We start from the raw sequence: 19,960 nt of genomic DNA, 5'->3' as shown, positions 1-19,960 counted from the left end.
CCAACTGGGTGACCATGATTACTGAAACAAATTATTAAATAAACGCTTGAAAAGTGAGCCCCTCAATGACGTCGTCCTAGACAGCCGCCTACTCTGCCTACCCCTAGTTCCAGCCTTGATCCCTGCAGTGAGCACCAACCATTTGGTTTTTTGGTGTGCTATTAATGTGGACATGGTCTTGCGGTAACATGGGTGTGGTTTAAAGTGGGTGTGGTCTAAAACAGGGAGTGGCTGACACTGGCTTCCTTTATCCGCCCTCCACCATGTAGATTGGAAAAATTCCGGCCCTCTGTGCCATAGAAGTTGGACAGCACTGCTGTAACTCATAGAAATTGTGATCTGGGTAAAGAAAGAATACACATCTCAGGATGTGAAGAATTAAATGTTAACAAGTTATTCCTATTTTCCTATCTGTTCCTTTCACAAAGAGGTCTTTCAAAATTGTACCTACTACTTAATGCACAAAAACAAGAGACAGGTTGTTTTTTTGTATAAACACTTTGTATTTATAAACACCATGAAACTTGTACTTTTTCCTCTAACAGTCCCCAAGGTCTTTGGTGTAACAGAGAAAACAGAGCTCTGCCCTGTTCAGTGGGCAGTATAACTTATAACCTTTGTGGTCTGCTAAAAATGTTAAAATGCAGCACCCTGGAACTATTACCAGCATCACCATCGCCAAGGGATCAGTCAGCAGTAAATGCCCACTTTTCTGAACTCACATAACAACACAATACAACTCCTGGATTACTGCAGTTAGTGCACAAAGCACTAAATGAAGGAATTTCTTTCCAGAACCAATAGTGAGGCACTGCTGGTAAGATCACAGATGGTCACAAGGGGAGGAACAAATATCCCTTTAATGGCCACAGCCCTTTAAAATAAGGGACGGCCACTCAATATGCAGTGTGCTTCCGGCCTGATTGCAGCTGAAAGATTAAGAGATATTTTCCTGTCTCTTGTGCTCCTGCACATCCTCCCTCTCTTGGTTCCAGTCTTTTAGACCCTCAGGGAGAGAGGTGTCCTCCTCAAAGCCTCCAGTACCCTCTACAAACTCTTCATATGATGATTTTTCAGGAAAAGGTCTTGCACCCAGTAGCTCAACCATGTCTGATTTCTCCAGGACTTCTTTTTCCAGCAAGCGCTTTGCCACCTGTAAGATATAATTATATCCTGATAATACATAGCAATTAATAGTACAGGTATAGGATCCGTTATCCGGAAACCCGTTATCCAGAAAGCTCTGAATTACAGAAATTCATGGAGTCCCATAGACTCCATGTTATCCAAGTTTTAAAAATAATTTAGTTTTTCTCTGTAATTATAAAACTGCACCTTTTACTTGATCCCAACTAAGATATAATTAATCCTTATTGGAAGCAAAACCAGTCTATTGGGTTTATTTAATTTTTATATTAGACTTAAGGTATGAAGATCCAAATTACAAAGATCCCTTATTTGGAAAACCCCAGGTCCCAAGCATTCTGGATAACAGGTCCCATACCTGTAATGAAGAAGCACAATAACATAAATCTGGGTTTATTAGCATAGAGTGAGTGGAGAACTCAACTTGAGTGAATGAATGCAAGTTTTCTCCAAAGCTTACTGATAAAGACTGTAATTGTCAGAGGTTGTGGCAATGAAACGATCAGGAATTGTAGGACCTATGAAGTTTTAATACAGATTAGGGTTTCTTTTAGCAGGATTTAATAATTTTCTGTCATTCTTAAGATGGCCATAGACATAAAGATCTGATAGTACGAATCGAGAATTTGTACGATTTTCGGACCGTGTGTGGAGAGTCCCAACATTCGTCCGGCGGAGTTCGGACAGGTTAAAAGATTTGTCGGCTGCCGATAATATCTGCATACATTGCCGATCGTACAATTTTCAGAGGGAGACTGTCACCAGCTTTTGTCGGACATAACTGTCGTATGATTGCTGTCAGGGGCAGAACATTGGCTGATCTGTTCTTTTCTACTTTATTTGATCGGAATGGTTAGTGGCAGGTCGGGTGATGGGGGAAGTCCGATCGTTCGATGATTCGTATGATCGGATCTTTGTGTCTATGGCTAGCTTTAGTCCCTCGTAGTTCACGGTTTAGTTTACCTTCTCTACTTGGTCTTTGCACCTTGTAAGAAGCTCCAGTGTCCTTTCAAAAGCGGAATTGATAAGGTTTCTGGCTTCCTGGTCAATAAGCTCAGCAGTTGCCTCACTATAAGGTTTCTCTGCAAGCATTTCTCCCTGCCGTGGAAGATCAAATGAAACTTGCCCGACTTTTTCGCTCATACCAAACTGCACAATCTAGAGAAAATAAATAGTTTAAGATACAGGAGATAGTTCTCCAACTGGAAAAGCTACAGCTTTCCCAGTTGCTACAAAAAACATTGATTACAAATTACCTCACTACATAGCAATAATTTACAAACACAAACTGTTCCCTGAATATAGAGTGCTATATATAAAGATATATCTAGGTCTAATACATAAACAAGTTCAAGGTTCCATACCTGGGCATATGCACTCTGTGTGACCTTTTTTAAATCATCCTGTGCCCCAGTGGTAATGCGACCAAAGAACAGTTGTTCTGATACACGGCCCCCCAGCATCATACACATACGGTCAAACAACTGTTCTCGTGTATAAAGGTACTGCTCCTTTGGCAAATACTGGGCATACCCTAAACCCTTCCCCCGAGGAATTATGGACACCTAGAATAAGAGCAAATGAAGAAAAAATAGAAAAAGGATTTGGGGATTGTTGTACACCACCCTGTCATTGTAATGCATAGATGCATCTGGTACAAAACATCAAAGTTAACATCAACACACCAAAACTTTGTTTTTTAAGGACCCTAACTGTGATCTCAACTTGATATCTAACACATGGGGTATTAGTGGACTGATTTATCACTGATTCACAATTCCTACCTGCTAGTCAAAGGAAATGCAGAGGTTATTTCCATGTTGTAGACAAGAGAGACAGACTGGAGTTTAGTTGTGGGCTTAGTTGAAAGCACTGACAACTAACATGTAAGTTGTGTGTAACTGGCACAACAATGTACCTGGAATTAGTAGTACATTAATATACTTTGTATCCCTACTGACCTTGGTTACATTTTAATCCTCAATAAGTGTTTGCTAAAATGGAACGTTTAATAGTATCATTAAATCTTAGTGCCCCAAAACTGTATGTGCCAACTTCCTATATACTTTATTCTAACAGAGCATTATACCCTAAATTGTTCATATTTAGACATCTTATGCCTCACAGAGATTACAATGAGGCATGGGGAGATCATGCTTACCCTCTATTCTCACAAAAATTGGCTGGTATGTAAAGCCCCTATTAAAAACATCCTATTTTATGTTTATTGTAATACCTTGAGCAGAGGGTCAGCATGCTGCAGGAACCACCCAACAACAGCATGTCCAGCTTCATGATAAGCCACTGTCCTCTTCTCTTCAGGTTGTAGGACCTGAGTCTTTTTCTCTAGGCCTGTGAAAATGCATTAGGTACTATATGAGGGCAGTAAACTGTTCCAAAATGAGGGAAACCCACCAGAAAAACATTTTGCTATATGCATGGCTAGCCAAACTGTTCAGATCTCAGATATGCCCAGAGAGGTGTTGAAGATTTGAATGAAGACAGTGGTCACTACCCACAGGATCTCAAGTTTACACACTGTTTCAAAAGCCTGCAAAATCTACTTATGCTTTATGACATGTTCTGCTTGCAGCAATCATGGTAGTTTTACCAAAGGAGGTTTCATCCAACTATTGACAATTTCTGTGTTTCACACTTACCTCCAATAACACGTTCAATGGCTTGTTCAAAGTGCTTTTCAACCACATAATCTTGAAGGTATCGTGCAGCAATCAAGGCAGCCTCGTTGCAAACATTGGCAATATCAGCACCTAGATTGAGTGGCATAAGTGGAAAGCAGCGGCATGAATTAACAAGTTGTAAGAAACAGACTAAACTACAGGCACATTAAGCAGATGTTCAACCCATTACCGGTAAATCCAGGAGTTAAAGCTGCCAGTTTACGGGACAATGCATCCTTACTGAGACTCTCAGACATCTTTAATGGACGTAGGTGAACTTTAAATATAGAGGCTCTCCCTTTGATATCCGGAGGGCCTGATATTAGAAAGAAATGGATAACACAAAGGGTTTCAATGCATTTTAAATAAAGCAGTAGATATTGAAAGGGTACTTTTGCTGTGGCATTGCTCAATAACATGTATCATCACAGGGAAGGCACTTCAGCTTTTAAACACCACAAAACAGCTACTATATTTCCTTGCAGGGTTCTCTATGGCTGGAGGATGATTGCAAATGGTGTCAGCTGACACTTGCTGGAAATGGCTGAAGCTGCAGTCCACTAGATACACTAACATAAGCCGATAAAAGCCACCACCTCAGTCCTTCTGGACTGAGTTTGCAGTTTTTTGGCCCACCTCAATGGCATATCAGTGAAAAGATCTGTTTGTTTGGTGACTGTGCCAAATGAGCAAATCTTTACACAAATGTTGTAAAAGGAACCTACAAGGTACTGGACTACTGACATCAAGCAAGTGGTCAATAGATTAGAGTTGAATAGGTGGCATGATGTACCAATGGATGCCTTCCAGTGATGCCAGCATTAACTATGGGAAGCGCCTACTCTGACACCATCTTGATTACAGTTAATGAACAATGCCCCAAGCATATTCACTTCAATATTTATAATTTTTCTTTAAACTGGTGATGTGGTGAAAGGGAGAATATATAAATAATTTTTACCTATATAAATCTGACGATCAAAGCGACCAGGTCTCATCAGAGCTGGGTCTAAGATGTCCGGACGATTTGTGCCAGCAAGAATCACAACATTTGTGCTGGAGTTAAAGCCTAAACAGCAAATTAGAAATTTTTATGAACCAGATTCTCGATTACATTCAGTTTCTGCTTACATAGTTAAAGGGTGAATGAAAAATAATTCAGTTCCTTTCCAGTATTGACTTGCCAGCATATAGGTAACAGAATGGATAAGACATGGCAAGTTTGGAAATAAGCTCTTGCCAGTGGCATTTTACCAAGACAAGTAATTTCCTAGCTAAAGAGAATTTTCTAAAGCATTTCCAGAGACCAGCAAAAGGTTTTACCCTTTATTCCTTTAAAGAAACAATAATCATGATACTGCTTTTCCAGCTAGGCATTGAATTAATAGCCAGAAGAAATTAATGACACCCACCAGTTATTATATACGCATTGACTAAGGGCAGTGGCCAACAGGGAGATTTGTCAACAAATCTCGCGAAAATGCCTCTCCATTGGAAATAACTGAATCGCTGGCGGTAAAACCAATGCATTGCTTCCCTCTTCCAAAGTTGTTTCGGGAGGAAACCTCATGCGATTATGCTATATGTTGGTTTTACCGCCATCGATTTTAGTCGTTTCCAATGACGATTTGTCACCCGCAGTCGTGCATCAATAATCAAGGGCGACAAATCTCCCTGTCAGCCACTACCTCCTCTGAAATTCCAGTACAAAGAGCTCAGATTTAAATTCCATTCTAAACTCATTATCGTAACCCTGCTTGAAAAGCATTTTTTCCAGTGTATCTTGGCATAGTTACAAAAAGTGGCAAAGTCTGGGGACCCGTTATGCCTTTCAATAGGCATCTCTTACCATCCATTTCCACCAAGAGTTGGTTTAGGGTATTTTCTTGCTCACTCTGGCCACCAAAGTTTCCTCTTCCCCGCTTTCGTCCAACTGCATCAATTTCATCAATAAACAAAATGCATGGAGCATTTTTCCTAGCCATTGCAAACATGTCTCGTACCTGCATAAGGTCCAAGGTAAGAAATGTAATAATCCACGTCCCACTGATTGCAAAATGTGCAGATATACTTGAAAATGTGCGCTTCCCATGTTGCTCTTACCCTTGCTGGGCCAACTCCAACAAACATCTCCAAGAACTCAGATCCATTGACAGTAATGAATGGAACATTGGCTTCTCCAGCTGTAGCCTTTGCAAGAAGAGTCTTCCCAGTACCTGGAGGGCCTGTAAGCATTGCTCCCTAGAGAGAACGATGATATTATTGTTATTGACATGTATTTATAAATTGCCAACATATTCCACCGCACTGAACAATAGATAGGTGCATACACCAACCACAAAGATTACATACAAATATTGAATGATATAGAAAGAAATATAAAAGAAAAGAGGAACAGCTGAAATTTCCACTTGAAATTGTGCTTCTACCATAGCAACTTGAGTCTAATTACAACTAAAATATACCCTCAATACTTTAGTTCTCACCCTGGGGATCTTGGCCCCTAAATCTTGATACTGCTTGGGATTTTTGAGGAAATTCACAAATTCCATGATCTCGAGTTTTGCTTCTTCACAACCAGCAACATCCTTGAATTTTACATCAATGTTTCCTTTCAAAATCTTTGCAGTGGTCTCTCCAACCCCAAACAATCCCCCACCTCTGCCACCGCGGCCAGGTCCCATAGCACCTCTGCGCAGACTAAAGAGTAGGAAGCCTACCAGCAGAAGCGTTGGTATCAAGCTCATTAGGAAGGACCTGCAGAAAACCAAGGCAGACAACCCAATTATGTATTGTATCAAATTGAACATTATCAGGGGACCTTATCTTCGTTAATGAAAAGATCACAGACCTTATCTTCGTTAATGAAAAGTTAGTCAATATAATAACTTCTAATAACTCCAGCATCCACTGGAGATCATAGCCATACACTGTACATTTTGAAGAACAGAGATGTAGTCTATGTTGATTCCAAGATTCAGGATGTGATATCCTCTAGTTACCACACAGATCTCTCATATTGTCCTTGACTAATGTTTCTTCCACTTAAAGGGTTCATTGGTATGACTCAAGGACTCCTGTCCTGTCTAATGGGTAAAGGGATTTTGCTAGTGCAAAGGTAAGCCTTCCTTTCTTATCCACAGTTTGACCTAAAAGCCCTTTACAAATGCATCCTTCTCACTCACACTTAAGGGAACGATTTGTGAACTCTGTGCAATAAACTAGAGTACATAACATTCTGGACTTGAGAAAAAAAATCCCCTTTATGAAGTGCACAAATAGCTTACAGACAGGGAATACCAGGTATGTAGGATTTCCCCAGACAGCCAGAGGGTCCAGGTAAGTTTACTTCAATGGAAGAACATTAATGTATTAATGAAAAGTAAAAAAAAAAAAAAAAAAAAAAAAAAAGTCTTTGGGGTTAGCAGTCATGTTTAACCAATATAGCCACACAACAATATTACTAAAAAGGCTTACCCATCACTCTCAGACGAGTAAATGACAGACGTACGCTGGGCTTGTTCTATCCCAAGCTCATCTTGTGCATTCTCCAGGTTGCGCTCAAAGCGGTCTACGCTGCCAATGTTAAACCATACATATTTCTGTAAATGAATGAATGCAATTTCTGTAAATATTTATGAATGTCAAAGGCATACTTCAGAAAGATGTAATTATTGAGTTCATGTACACTTTTTTTTCAACAAGAGTTGTTACATGTCAGAAGGTAAATCACAGAAATGTTTGTGGGGAAAGCTATAAAAAGATGGTCACAATTTGCTAAGTCCTTGCCAGAAGGACAAAGACAAACTCTCTTTAGCCACAACTCCCAAGCTTTTGGAGAGTACAAAGAAGCAGCATTTGGGGGTGGGTCCATTATGCTTTGGGGCTGTGTGGCAGCCAGTGGCTCAAGAAACAATGCTCCTGTAAATATCAGCAAATTTTGGATGTCAATGTGACAGCCAAGTAGCTGAAGGTGAAAAGGGGTTGCCATTTAGAGTAAGACAATGATCTTAAAAATACCTTTAAAGCCACCACGGGCAAAGTAAAGAAAAGTAAGCTAAAACTCCACAAACCGCTGAATTAACAGCACTGAAATCTGTGGGTTGATCTTAAACATGCAATACAGCCCAAGAAGATCTACAGAAGTGATCTGCAAGGAGGATTGGGCAAAAGCCCCTCCAACAAGAAGTGAAAGACTGATCTGGATAAAAAGGCATGTACACGCTGTGATCTGTGTAAAAGGGGGTGTTATTAAATACCAGTTTATTAGGGTGTCCAAACTATTGCACAAGTCGCAATTCTATATTTGTATTCCTTTATTTTAGAGTTTAATGAAATAAAATTTAACTGTGCAGTAATACTGTACAATAAGTGTTGTTTTTTTAATGCTTGGTTTCCTTCAGTAGTTGTTTGCTACTTTTCACTTACAAATTAAATATGTAGTCTGGCAAGGGGTGCCCAAACTTTAGCTTTCAACTGTGTGTATATATTAGGGATGCACCGAATCCAGGATTCGGCTTTTTAAGCAGGATTTGGATTCGGCCGAATCCTTCTGCCAGGCTGAACCGAATTTGCATATGCAAATTAGGGTCAGGGAGGGAAATCGCGTGACTTTTGTCACAAAACAAGAAAGTAACATTTTTTCCCCTTCCCACTACTAATTTTACATATGCAAATTAGGGTTCGGATTCGGCCAAATCTTTCAAGAAGGATTTGGGGGTTCGGCCGAATCCAAAATAGTGGGTTCGGTGCATCCCTAGTATATATTATTTGTGCTAGTTAATTGCAGGCCCTGCAAGCACAGTGGAAATACACGTACAGGTTTCTTTGTCGTCTTAGGGGGACACAGGGAACGATGGGGTTAAGCTCCATCCTCCAGGAGGCAGGACACTTGAAGTGATTAAGGGGCGTGCCGGTTCAGTCGATAAAAAAAAAAAAAATGTGTGTTACCCGTGGGCCAGAAGATCTAAACATAAATATGAAGGCAGAAGCCAGTCAAGGCAGAGCATTTTTTTTTTTGCATAAAAAACAGCCATAGTGTTACAATGTACAGCTCACACCTCAGGGGTGGTTCCTGCTGTAGGAATCACTCGCACAAACCGCTTGTTCACAACCTCAAGGCGATCCACCTGCAAAAGGGAAATTCAATTTCATGAAGTACATATAAATGCACAATGAAAAGAGATGGCAGAGATATGGATAAACAAAATGAATCTCTTTGTGACTTATTTTCTCTGTGTCATCATCTTTGATTTTTCTCCTATAGTTATATAGTGTATTTTTTTTAAACATTTTTTTCTTTTTCTTTTGTTTTCATATTAAACATAGACGACATATAGAAAACAACGACTCTCAAGAGCCTGATCCGCAGAAGTTAATGAAAAAAATTGCAGTTGTAAGTTATTACAGTGTTGATACTGTGTAGACATTCATAAATCCCAGACTGCAGCAAATTCTTTTGGGGCACCCTCTGGCTATAATAGGCGAGTTTATGCCTTGGCAAAGAGTCATTCACTAGCGTTTTCAAAAATTCAATAGAAGGAGGCGTGGTTGATTTCCAGTGTAACAGTATTTCTTAACATAGTATAACTGTAAGTGACATAGTTCAGAATGTGTTCTTAGTGTGGAGACACAGAAGCGAATATTGGGATCATTGATCTAAAGGATTTGGGCCGCTGGCATCAGCAAGCGGCTTTTGCAGGCCTGCTTTGAATAAATAGACTTAGTTATTTCTTTAAATTGCACAGGTCTTAGTGTATCTATTTACTATATATTTGACAAGAATGGAAGATTAATTTCTAATGCAGTATTTGAGAACTGTCCCTCTTACCTCCACCAACCTTCTCTAATGCATCTTTGCACAACATCTACCATTTCACTAGATAAATGTTTAGAGACAATTCTCTATGTACCTATTTTTTATTAGGTCAAGAATAATACAGCAATTCTATTAGAACAGTGTTTTTCAGATTTTTTTCCATTTTGTAAACCAATAATCCAATACCAGGTGTTCATATATGAATTGTTGTTATTAAAAGTATTTGAATTGACCTTAGGGTGGGGCATTAAAAAAAAAAGCATTAGAGGGCCACAATTGTCCTGCAAACAATTAAGGTATTACGATTTCCTTAGGTACATTTTCCTCTACAGCAGGCTATGGGTTTAATTTATTTTGTGTGTGTCTGCCTGTGCCTGCGTGTGTGTGTGTCTGCATGTGTGTCTTCCTGCATGTGTGTGCTTATATGAAGATAATCTAGTTATATTTTATTTTTTGTTGACTGATTTGAGGACTGGATATAATGAACTCTAACAAATAAACAGTAAATATTTCATTAGAATATCCCATGGTGCAACATTTAACCACTCAACGGAAGTATATTAGCATGCACAAGAATCCACATTCTTAGTGTGTAGTTTTCAGATGCCTACTTACCACACCCCTTGCCAAGTACAGGTGTACAAACTCCTTCCAGTTGATTTCTCTGCCAGGATCATGAAGATAAAAAAATAAAAATCCACTAGCAACTCCAGCAGCCAAGATTGCTAAGTTACGGAAGTCTTTATCATCCCATGGAAAGTCCCCCTGTAGGGCAGCACCAACATTATTAGGATGGCAAACGCTGATTCTAGCAACAGCCTTTCTTGGAAAGAGCTTCAGCTACACTTTTACACATTTTAATTAACCTAGTCTGTAAACTTGTCCCCTGGGATAATATTGTGCACACAGTTAAACATGGCAATACAACAGCATTATTTGCATACGAAGAACAGAAGCACTTTAAATTCCAATTCTGCAAGCTTCTGAGAAAAAAAATTAGTAAAAAGCTAGGAAAATGTTTCTCTGTTTTATTTGGGGCACACAAAACAGATCAGCTACTCATCTCTGTGTGTGAGACACAAGTTATACTCATGTTACCTGGTACACTGTTATGTGGCTGGCTGTGTACTGAATTAAATGAGTGCACTAGAATAGACTACTCCATCAGTTCAGGGAAAAGCATTCTGGCATTCAACAGTGTAGTCAAATGGCAGAAACAAACTGGATTGAAAATGAATGAGCGTTCATGTAGGGATTTCTCTATTATTTTATTAAGTACACACCTTTTGAAGTCTCCGCCACCATGCAGACTCCTCTTTATTTCCATCTTTCCTGTTATTGGGGCCCCCACTAGTTCTTTGTGTCTCTTCTTCCTTTGCATTACCTAAAGTCCAAAAAAAACAATGCTTAGGTCTGCTTCCCTCTAGTGGTTGTACTACAGAAATACTGATCTTTGTTTACCTTCACCACTGCCATTCTTCGAACCTGAATCCTTCTCATTCTTCTGAAAGTATTTTTCAAAACCTGTAGCAGAAGACAAAATAATTATCAAGACAGAGGCAAATCAACTGTGGCAGATAAAAATGGAAAAACTCCTATTGATAAGGTCCTGAGTTTGATTCTAGACTGGGAACTATTTGCAAGGAGCTTGTATGTTGTCCCTGTGTCTAAGTGGATATTATACTTTCTCCCAGACTCCTCCCATAAAGGCAGGTTAATGGTTTCCTAATAAAACTGACAATGTGCAGATGCAGGGACTTGTGAAAGTTTTATAATCTTTGTAAAGCACCGTGTAAATATGTCAGAGTCACTGTGGTTCAACAAAGGAACACTTGAGAAGGGGACTCCCTAGGCTTCCTAGGCAAATGTTTCTACTGACACTTGCCCATCTAAGTAATGTAGAAGAGTCGATAACAAGAACTGCAACGCCTCTTTTTTTTTTTTTATATACATAAATCCTTCTCTAACAGCAATAATAATATTGACCAGTATCCATACAAGACTTAACTATCCCTCTTTGTATAGCAGGAGCAGGTCAGGAACACACACCTTTGGGTGGTTTACAAAAGACAGAAGACAAACATGGATTCCATCTCCAAGACTGGCAGATATGGGTAGTAATGCTTCTACTTGAACACTGAAAGAAACATAAATACATAAAAGATACACTTAGCATCTCTTTATGAATGGGTCTGCAACACCATTGTTTTGTACCAACAAAGTTTTATAATAGGTCAGGTTATCGGACATACAGATCACAAGAAGGGTGATAAATTGGAAGTACTAATATTCGTCTCCTCAATCAACCTTTATTTTCCTAGTTTGTTTACTTTACATACTATAATCTATTATTCCATCTATTTTGCCTCTTTGTTCTCATAGAATAGGGAATGGCCATGAAATAAACCAAAACTTTAGCAGCATGAGGGCCCACTGACACCTGGGCCCATCGGGAGTTTTCCTGGTATCCCGGTGGGCCAGTCCGACACGGATTCCTTAAACCAATGATGACATCAAACCATCTTTCCCGCCGAATATGGGTAGAAGGGTGTGCTGCAGGTAAATCTGGGCTAAAATATGCAGATCCTGCTGGGGTCCAATGAATAAGAACCAAACAGATCTCTATTATGTAACCATGCTATCCTGAATCGTATATGACAAAGCTACCCACTGTAGGCCTCAGGGAGGTTTTATTATCCGCAGCCAAAGTGAGGAGGGCACAATGGTGTCACCAAAGAATTAATATTTCATAAGAACAATGAAATATACAAACGTTATGGAATAAGCGATGTATAACACTAAAACAATATACAATTTCAATTACAACATGCTTCATAGAAAAAGAACTGTGTTTACATAAGCTTTTGCCTATAGTAGCACATGCACCAAGCTAGCAAATGTACACATGCAGGAACAAGACATACACAATTACTATAATGTGTGGTCACTCACAGAACTAAAAATTCTCTCCTAGGGTGAGCTACATCATCACAGCTGAGACGTATCTTTATAGGGATCAGCAGCACTGACCAGTGGGCACAAGTCTCTACAAATATTGAGATCTTCCGGTAGATTGAACCATCCCTCTCTTCGGTAAGTTCTTTGCATATTGAAGGTCTGTTAAACCAGCCTCATTCCATGAATGGCTGCCTGATGACAAACACCCCTCTCCTCCTAATGAGTTTGTTCCCAGTTTCAAGTCTCCCTTTTCTTACCTCTCGAAGAGCAGCTCTGCCGTACAAACTACAGAGTCGTAGCCTGCGAGACACTCCAAAAACTCCTGCAGAAACAAGACGCCCGATCCCGGCAGTCATTTCACTGTATGGGACTGAACCAATGTCACTCCACTTGACAGCTTTGGTCTCTCTCTCTTGTGCCTGCCGGTTTCCGACCAATCAAAAAAGCGCATTCTCTACAGGCCCATAGAAAACACACTGCAGAGGTCCTTCCGTGGGGGTTCTTATGCGTCCGTCTTCTATAGCATTCCGGGTAGAAACTGCGAACTAGTAAATTTATTCCTTATCCTTTTTTTTTTACTTATGCGATTACTATGGCGCAGCAAAAGTGCTTATAGTTTTCGTATCCATATAAAGATACGTGTTTAGTATTGAAATAAAGTATAAATCGGGGAGTTTACATTATAGTTCGTGACATATTTATATAAGAACGTAGGGAAGAAAATAACACGCGCAAGCTATGTAAAGGCACAACTACAATTTGTTAAAGGTAGGTCGGTTGCTTTCATATTTAGTCAGTGAAAAAGTAACTACGAACCAGAATAATTGAATGACTTTGGCCTACAGATTTTAGAAGGGACGGCAGGCTGTGATAGTTTTTACCATACTGCGTTGTTTTTTTCTCATCTAATTCTTCACTCCTAATTCTCACATCTTCACCATTTAAAGTAGTGGTTAATCACTTTAAGAATGTTATAGAATGGCTTATTTTAAGCAACTTTAAATTAATTTTTTTAATAGTAGAACTGCTGTGTTTGCTTAAGAAACACTACTATTGTTTATATAAAGAAGATGCTGTGTAACAATGGGGACAGCCGTTCAAAGGAGAAAAGGCTCAGGTTACACAGCTACAATTACACATTTATCTAATCTACCACCATGTGTCCAGTCTTTATGCTGGCCATTTGTTTCCAGGTATGCTCAATAGCTAGTCCATCATTTCAGATTATGCCCATAACAGGATTATAATTTCTGAGGAACTGGGCGATGAGTAGCAACGGTGTTGTACACAAAATAATCAAGGCACAGACCTGTAGCCATGTACTGCACAGAAGTACATATAAGTCACAGCAACCTCCTCACATTCTATATACTCCTTGCTCTAACCTTCATTTTCTCTTCATCCCAAATATTTCTCTTGATCTCAAATTACCAACGAGTGTTATTTCAAATCAAGGCACAATGCACTACATAAGTTACAAAGGGAATCTTGTATGTTTGACCATCTGTTAAGTTCAGTGTTCCCTTGTTCAAATGCTAATGTTTATGTTGTTAATCAAGCAAATACATTTCACCTCCACTATTATTTAAAACTATTTTAGTCTTGGAATGCACAATCACAACAAGCAGGCAGGTGCCATATTGTGGACACAGTTATTAAAGCAAGACTTGAATCATTCCAAAATCTTGTTTATGTTCCAGAATGGGGCACCTGATGCCCATGCACTGGCTCCACAATTAGATGATGAGGAGGTAGGGGGAATGTAAGGAGCGCAGTGACATCTAGAAAGTGAAGAACGGAAAGTACTGAGATGCGTAAGGCATAGAGGGGGGCAGGCAATCCATGATTGACAGCTAAACATATTTATTTATGTTTATAACAGGTATGGATGCTTTATTAAATAAAGAGAATTTTTCATTCATGTTTTATTTAAAAAAGATTTTACCGCTTTTTAAGGTCCCCTTTAGTTGCCGTAGTGCTCTCAGAAACAAACTGGCAATGATAGAAGGGCAATCCTAAGAGGATATTCAGCCAACAATCTACGACAGTGGGATGTGATATCAAAATCGGGACTTTCCCCGCAAACACCAGGGTAGTTGAAATTTATGAATATCCAACTATTAGAAATGCTCATAAAGAGTACTGGAAGGGGTAGAGCTATTCATTCAGATGAGGGGTATCATTGCTTCAAATTAAGGTCCTTCTTATTTAACACAGTTCACACACCCCCATTCATTGAAATTGTTAGTGACTACAACATTTGTTCTAGTGATGTGCAGGTTGGGTAAAAAAAAATACTCACAAATATTGAACTATAAGGAGTCCATGTGGCCTGAGGTGCTCTGCCTAGGTTCTAAACTAAAATTGTTCTGCTTTTGGATACCAACAGCTGCAAAATAAATATGGGAAACAATCTAATCCTAAACTGGTTCAACTGTATATGCACAAATAAATAAGATTGCTTCATTAAAGACCATTTATGTGGCAACTTAATTATTCTGGAGCAATCTAGCAACATTTCAATATAAGGGCTGGAAGCCCACATGGATATCTATAGACAAACATAAGGACAAACATTCTGGGGTGGTTTTAAAACTTTTTATATTATAAAATATATATATTATATATCAGTATATGTGTCTTGTTTTTCTTTTGAAATATTGAAACATTTTAGTTTACCCATAGGCAATGCCACTTGAATAATCAGATACAGGTATAAACACCTTTATTCTGAAATAGATAGTCAGCGGTTAGGTTAAAGGGTGGGTTTGGGTAAGGGTCTCCTAATGCAGTTCCATTCAATGAGTCCTAGAATGTAGTTTTCCTGTACTTCACATGGCAGTGGACACTAATGGGTTAATCCCTCTCGACACCTGAAGGACAGGAAATGAGCTAATAAATTCCATGCCTCCCCCCCTCACCTCCATTCTCTTTCCTGTCCTCGACGAAGGAAGTGAAGGAAGTGTTTTATCACCTTTTACTGGCACCAGAGGGGGTTTGCCTCAAAGTCTCCGGAGCCTTGTCTTTAGGAGAGATCTCCATTAGGAGATAATGGCCTTTCGTTGCCCATAGCTGCAGTAAGACGCGAAGCCGTTAGGCGCATGCGCAGTAAGACGGTTGCAGAGCTCTTCCTGGACGCGTTGCTTGGATACGCGCCGGTGACGTCATCACGCTGTGTTTTGGCGCCAGCGTTTTTAAATCAGCGTCTGTGTTCCCCATCTTGCTGCCTGTTATCCAGACGCTGTTTTGGCTGTTTATGCCCTGAGCCTGCTACTATTTGCCTCCACAACTGCAGTAAGTAATCTGCCTACTGGGGATGTTTGGTATGTATTACCTTTACTTATGGGTGTATTCTGCTTATGTTTTAGCTGACCCATGAGTTCTAGACAATCTAGATCCGCTGCCAGTGGGTGAGTTGCAAAGGGGTCTCCCCCTATCTGAGTGCTGTTGCACTTTTCATATGTTTGGTATTCATTATGAATATTTTTGTTTATTTTAAGGAGTCCACATCATAGGCATTCTGATAGAAGAAGAGATGATGATCGTGGGAGGGAGAAGTCTTGTAGAAAGGAATGTATTTTCTGCTCTTTGCCTGCACTTCAGGATAAAAAAGTTTGTCAGAGCTGTTTTGATCAAAATAATACCTCCCAGTCTTCTGAGCAATTCAATAATTTCATGTCATGGATGAAGGATTCCTTTAATAAATCTATGTCTGACATGGTTGAAAAAGTTACAGATAATGTACTTGCTAAAGTTTCTGCCAATCAACCATCCACTTCATATGCTACAGCAGATTTAGCTGTTCACATTCCTGACGATAGTGTCTCCTCTGATTCACAAGAGGAAGGGGAAGTGGATTCAGATGATGAGTTGTTTAATACATCTTTCATAGAGCCTTTAATTCTGGCCATGAGGAAAACCCTTAATTTGGATGTTCCTTGTGAACCTTCTTCCCAACCAGACCTGATGTTCAAATCTTCCAAAAAAAGCAGTGTCTTTCATATTCATGATGTTGTCAAAGCCACAATTAAATCTGAATGGGATGTTCCTGATAAAAGATTTTTTCTGTCTAAAAGGATGAAAAAGATGTATCCTTTTCCTGAGGATCAAGTTAAACAATGGGTATTACCCCCTAAGGATGACGCTTCGATCACCAGGGTGGCAAGAAGAACAACCTTGCCTGTAGATGAAGGGGTCTCCCTAAAGGATCCTATGGAAAGACGGCAGGACTCCATCCTTAAAAAAGCCTATAGTGTTTCAGGATCTATTTGTAAACCGTGTGTGGCTATTACCTCCTTAGCTAGAGCTAATAAGATCTGGTTAAATAACGTTGTTGAAGCCTTACAGCAAAAGGTCAGCAGAGAGGAAATTCTAAATTCCCTTCATGAGATTCAATTAGTAAATGATTTTTGTGCTGAAGCTTCTATGGATATCCTCAAGTTGGCGGCTAAGGATATGAGTCTGGTGGTGGCAGCTCGTAGATCTCTATGGCTCAGACATTGGTTTGCTGATACACCATCTAAGCATAACCTTTGCTCCCTCCCCTTTGAAGGAGATCTTCTTTTTGGTCCAAAATTGGAGAATATTATCTCTAAGGCGTCGGCTGGCAAATCAGCCTTTCTACCCCAAGATAAGAAAGAGAGAAGAACAACTTTCAGGGGTAACAGACCTTCATTTAAAGATGTCAAAGCTTACCGCCCAGGCAGAAATTTTCAGAGGCAATCCTGGAAGACTAAGCCTCAGCCCTTTCAGGTTAAGAAGGATTCCAAACCTGATAGAAATAAATCCTTCTGAAGGTTTGCGAGCCCTTCAGTTTCCTGTGGGGGCCAGGCTTTCACAATTCAAAACTGTTTGGGCTCAAACTACGACAGACCTCTGGGTATCAGAGGTAATTTCAAGAGGATACCAAATAGAATTCATAAAAATTCCTCCTTTTTCTCGCTTCCAAAAGTCAGCAGTTCCAAAAACAAAGGAGGCTCTGCTTGCCCTCAAGGGTATTCTGAATCAACTTCTGGTGAAGAGAGTGATTATCCGTGTTCCTTCCACCCAAAGAAGGAAAGGAATTTTTTCTCCTTTATTTCTTGTAAGAAAAAAATCGGGAGATTTCAGAGCTATTCTAAATCTAAGGTTCCTAAATCAATTCATAATAAAAAAGACCTTTCGTATGGAGTCAGTAAGATCAATCGCACAAGTATTAAGGCCCGGCGATTGGATGGTCAAGATCGACTTGCAAGACGCCTATTTACATATTCCCATCGCAGCAAGTCACCAGAAATATCTTCGGTTTTATTCCATGGGGATTCAATACCAGTACAGAGCCCTGCCATTCGGTCTCGCGTCTGCTCCAAGAGCTTTTACGAAAGTTCTAGCTCCCCTTATTGCTTCTCTAAGATTACAGGAAGTGGAAATCTTTTCATATCTGGACGACATTCTAGTAAAGGCGAATTCCTTGGAAAAGATTCAACACGACGTCAAGTTAGTGTTGAGGTCCTTGCAGGATCACGGTTGGCTCATAAACATAACAAAATCTTGTCTGTCTCCGACTCAAGTTATCAACTTTCTAGGAGTCACTTTCGATTCAACTCTTTTTCGAATATTTCTCCCTCGAGAAAGAATCTTAGATGTTCAAAACCATGTACAGAAACTTCTCAGTTTTCCGATAACTACAGCTCTATTCTGTCAAATAGTCCTGGGCAAACTAACAGCCACGATAGACGCTGTTCCATGGGCCATGGCTCACATCAGGCCTCTCCAGTTGTCATTTCTGACCCAATGGCGCAAAGAACGTTCACCCGATCAGTACATTCTGGTGAGTCCTCCGGTTCTCGAGAGGTTGAGATGGTGGCTTCAGACACAGTATCTTCAGAAAGGTATTTCTCTTTTCTCCCCCCAGTGGATCAGGTTGACCACCGATGCAAGTGGCTCAGGTTGGGGAGCCCATCTACTTCATCTGTCAGTATGGGGCAAATGGAATATATGGGAGACAAGTCAGTCCTCCAATTGGAAGGAATTGAAGGCTGTTCACCTCGCACTAATTCACTTTCTGGAAGTGATCAGGTCCAAGTCGGTGATGATTCAATCAGACAATTCCACAACTGTCAAATATATAAAGAAGCAAGGAGGAACAAGGAGTATAAAACTCATGAAGTTGACGGAGGAGATTCTTGTATGGGCAGAATTTCATCTGCAGGATCTGACTGCAGTCCATGTGCCAGGAGTGATGAATGTTCTAGCCGATCGTTTGAGCAGGTTCCAGCCTCATCCAGGGGAATGGGAATTGAATCCAGAAATATACAGATTAATTGTGAAGAAATTCGGGATTCCACAGATAGATCTCATGGCTATGAGGCACAATCGGAAGTTACCGAGATTTTGTTCCAAGAATCAGGATCCCCTAGCAGACCAGGTGGATGCCTTCAGTATCCAATGGAATTTCAAATTGGCTTACCTGTTTCCACATTTTCCTTTAATTGCCAGGTGTCTGAGGAAAATCAGAGAAGAGAAGTCATCTGTTCTGATAATTCTACCTTGGTGGCCCAGGAGGTTTTGGTTTCCTCAATTATTCCAGATGGCAGTGAGGAGACCGTTCAGACTCCCAATCCAGCCTCAACTTCTAAGGCAGGATTGTCTATTTCATCCGGATCCAGGCCACTTCAAATTGACTGTTTGGAAGTTGAAAGGCAGAGGATGATGGGAAGAGGTCTATCTTCTAACACTGTTCAAACACTCTTGGCCTCTAGGAAGCCTGCCACTTCTTTGAAATACTCCAAATATTGGAACAAATTTTTGGAATGGTGTTCTTTATCTAACAGATCATCTGTTGAAATTACAGAAGAACATATTGTGGAATTTTTGCAGTCCGGATTTGAGAAGGAGCTCAGTCCAGCAACTTTGAAGAACCAAGTCTCTGCTCTTTCTGCCATTTCGGGAGTTGCTTGGGCATCCTCTCCATTAGTGGCAAGATTCTTCTTGGCGTTAAAGAAATTAAAACCTAGGATCATATCTAAAGCTCCTCCATGGGATCTTAATTTGGTATTGCTTGCCCTTACCAAGCCTCCCTTTGAACCTCTGGAATCAATTTCGTTCAAATTCCTTTCTTGGAAGATTGCCTTTTTGTTAGCTATCACAACAGCCCGCAGAGTAGGAGAGATCCAAGCTCTGAAGATTAATCATAACTGCATGTTTTTCTGTCAGAATAAATTGATTTTTCGTTTACCTCAAGACTTTCGCCCAAAAGTGATATCTGAATTCCATATCTATCAAGAAATAGCCTTACCTGCCTTTTATCCGAATCCTAATTCAGAGGAAGAAAGATCATGGCATACTCTGGATGTTGTTTGCGGTGTTAAAACCTACC

The 19,960-nt window shown here is 40.0% G+C and overlaps 1 protein-coding gene across 3 annotated transcripts; it reads right to left on the bottom strand.

The window, feature by feature from the left end:
• Positions 1 to 481: 481 nt before the first annotated feature.
• Positions 482 to 13,101, bottom strand: afg3l2.L (AFG3-like AAA ATPase 2 L homeolog). Of its 3 annotated transcripts, none has more exons than XM_018242221.2 (17): positions 12,861 to 13,101; positions 11,695 to 11,782; positions 11,131 to 11,169; positions 10,929 to 11,029; positions 10,261 to 10,410; positions 8,888 to 8,956; positions 7,305 to 7,429; positions 6,314 to 6,584; positions 5,931 to 6,068; positions 5,677 to 5,830; positions 4,789 to 4,896; positions 4,018 to 4,143; positions 3,807 to 3,917; positions 3,383 to 3,498; positions 2,511 to 2,711; positions 2,110 to 2,304; positions 482 to 1,153 (listed from the first exon to the last, which is right to left on the bottom strand). In XM_018242221.2, exons 1-17 carry the CDS (start codon positions 12,957 to 12,959, stop codon positions 938 to 940), a joined length of 2,307 nt encoding a protein of 768 aa, XP_018097710.1. In that variant the 5' UTR covers positions 12,960 to 13,101; the 3' UTR covers positions 482 to 937. The 3 variants fall into 3 exon arrangements, with proteins under 3 accessions (XP_018097710.1, XP_018097709.1, XP_018097708.1); XM_018242220.2 differs by having other exon boundaries at positions 486 to 1,153; positions 11,113 to 11,169; XM_018242219.2 differs by having other exon boundaries at positions 487 to 1,153; positions 11,107 to 11,169; positions 12,861 to 13,100.
• Positions 13,102 to 19,960: the final 6,859 nt, after the last annotated feature.

This window comes from Xenopus laevis, chromosome 4L (genome assembly GCF_017654675.1).
Source record: "Xenopus laevis strain J_2021 chromosome 4L, Xenopus_laevis_v10.1, whole genome shotgun sequence".
NCBI lineage: Eukaryota > Metazoa > Chordata > Amphibia > Anura > Pipidae > Xenopus > Xenopus laevis.
This window is presented reverse-complemented; position numbering and strand designations above follow the sequence as displayed.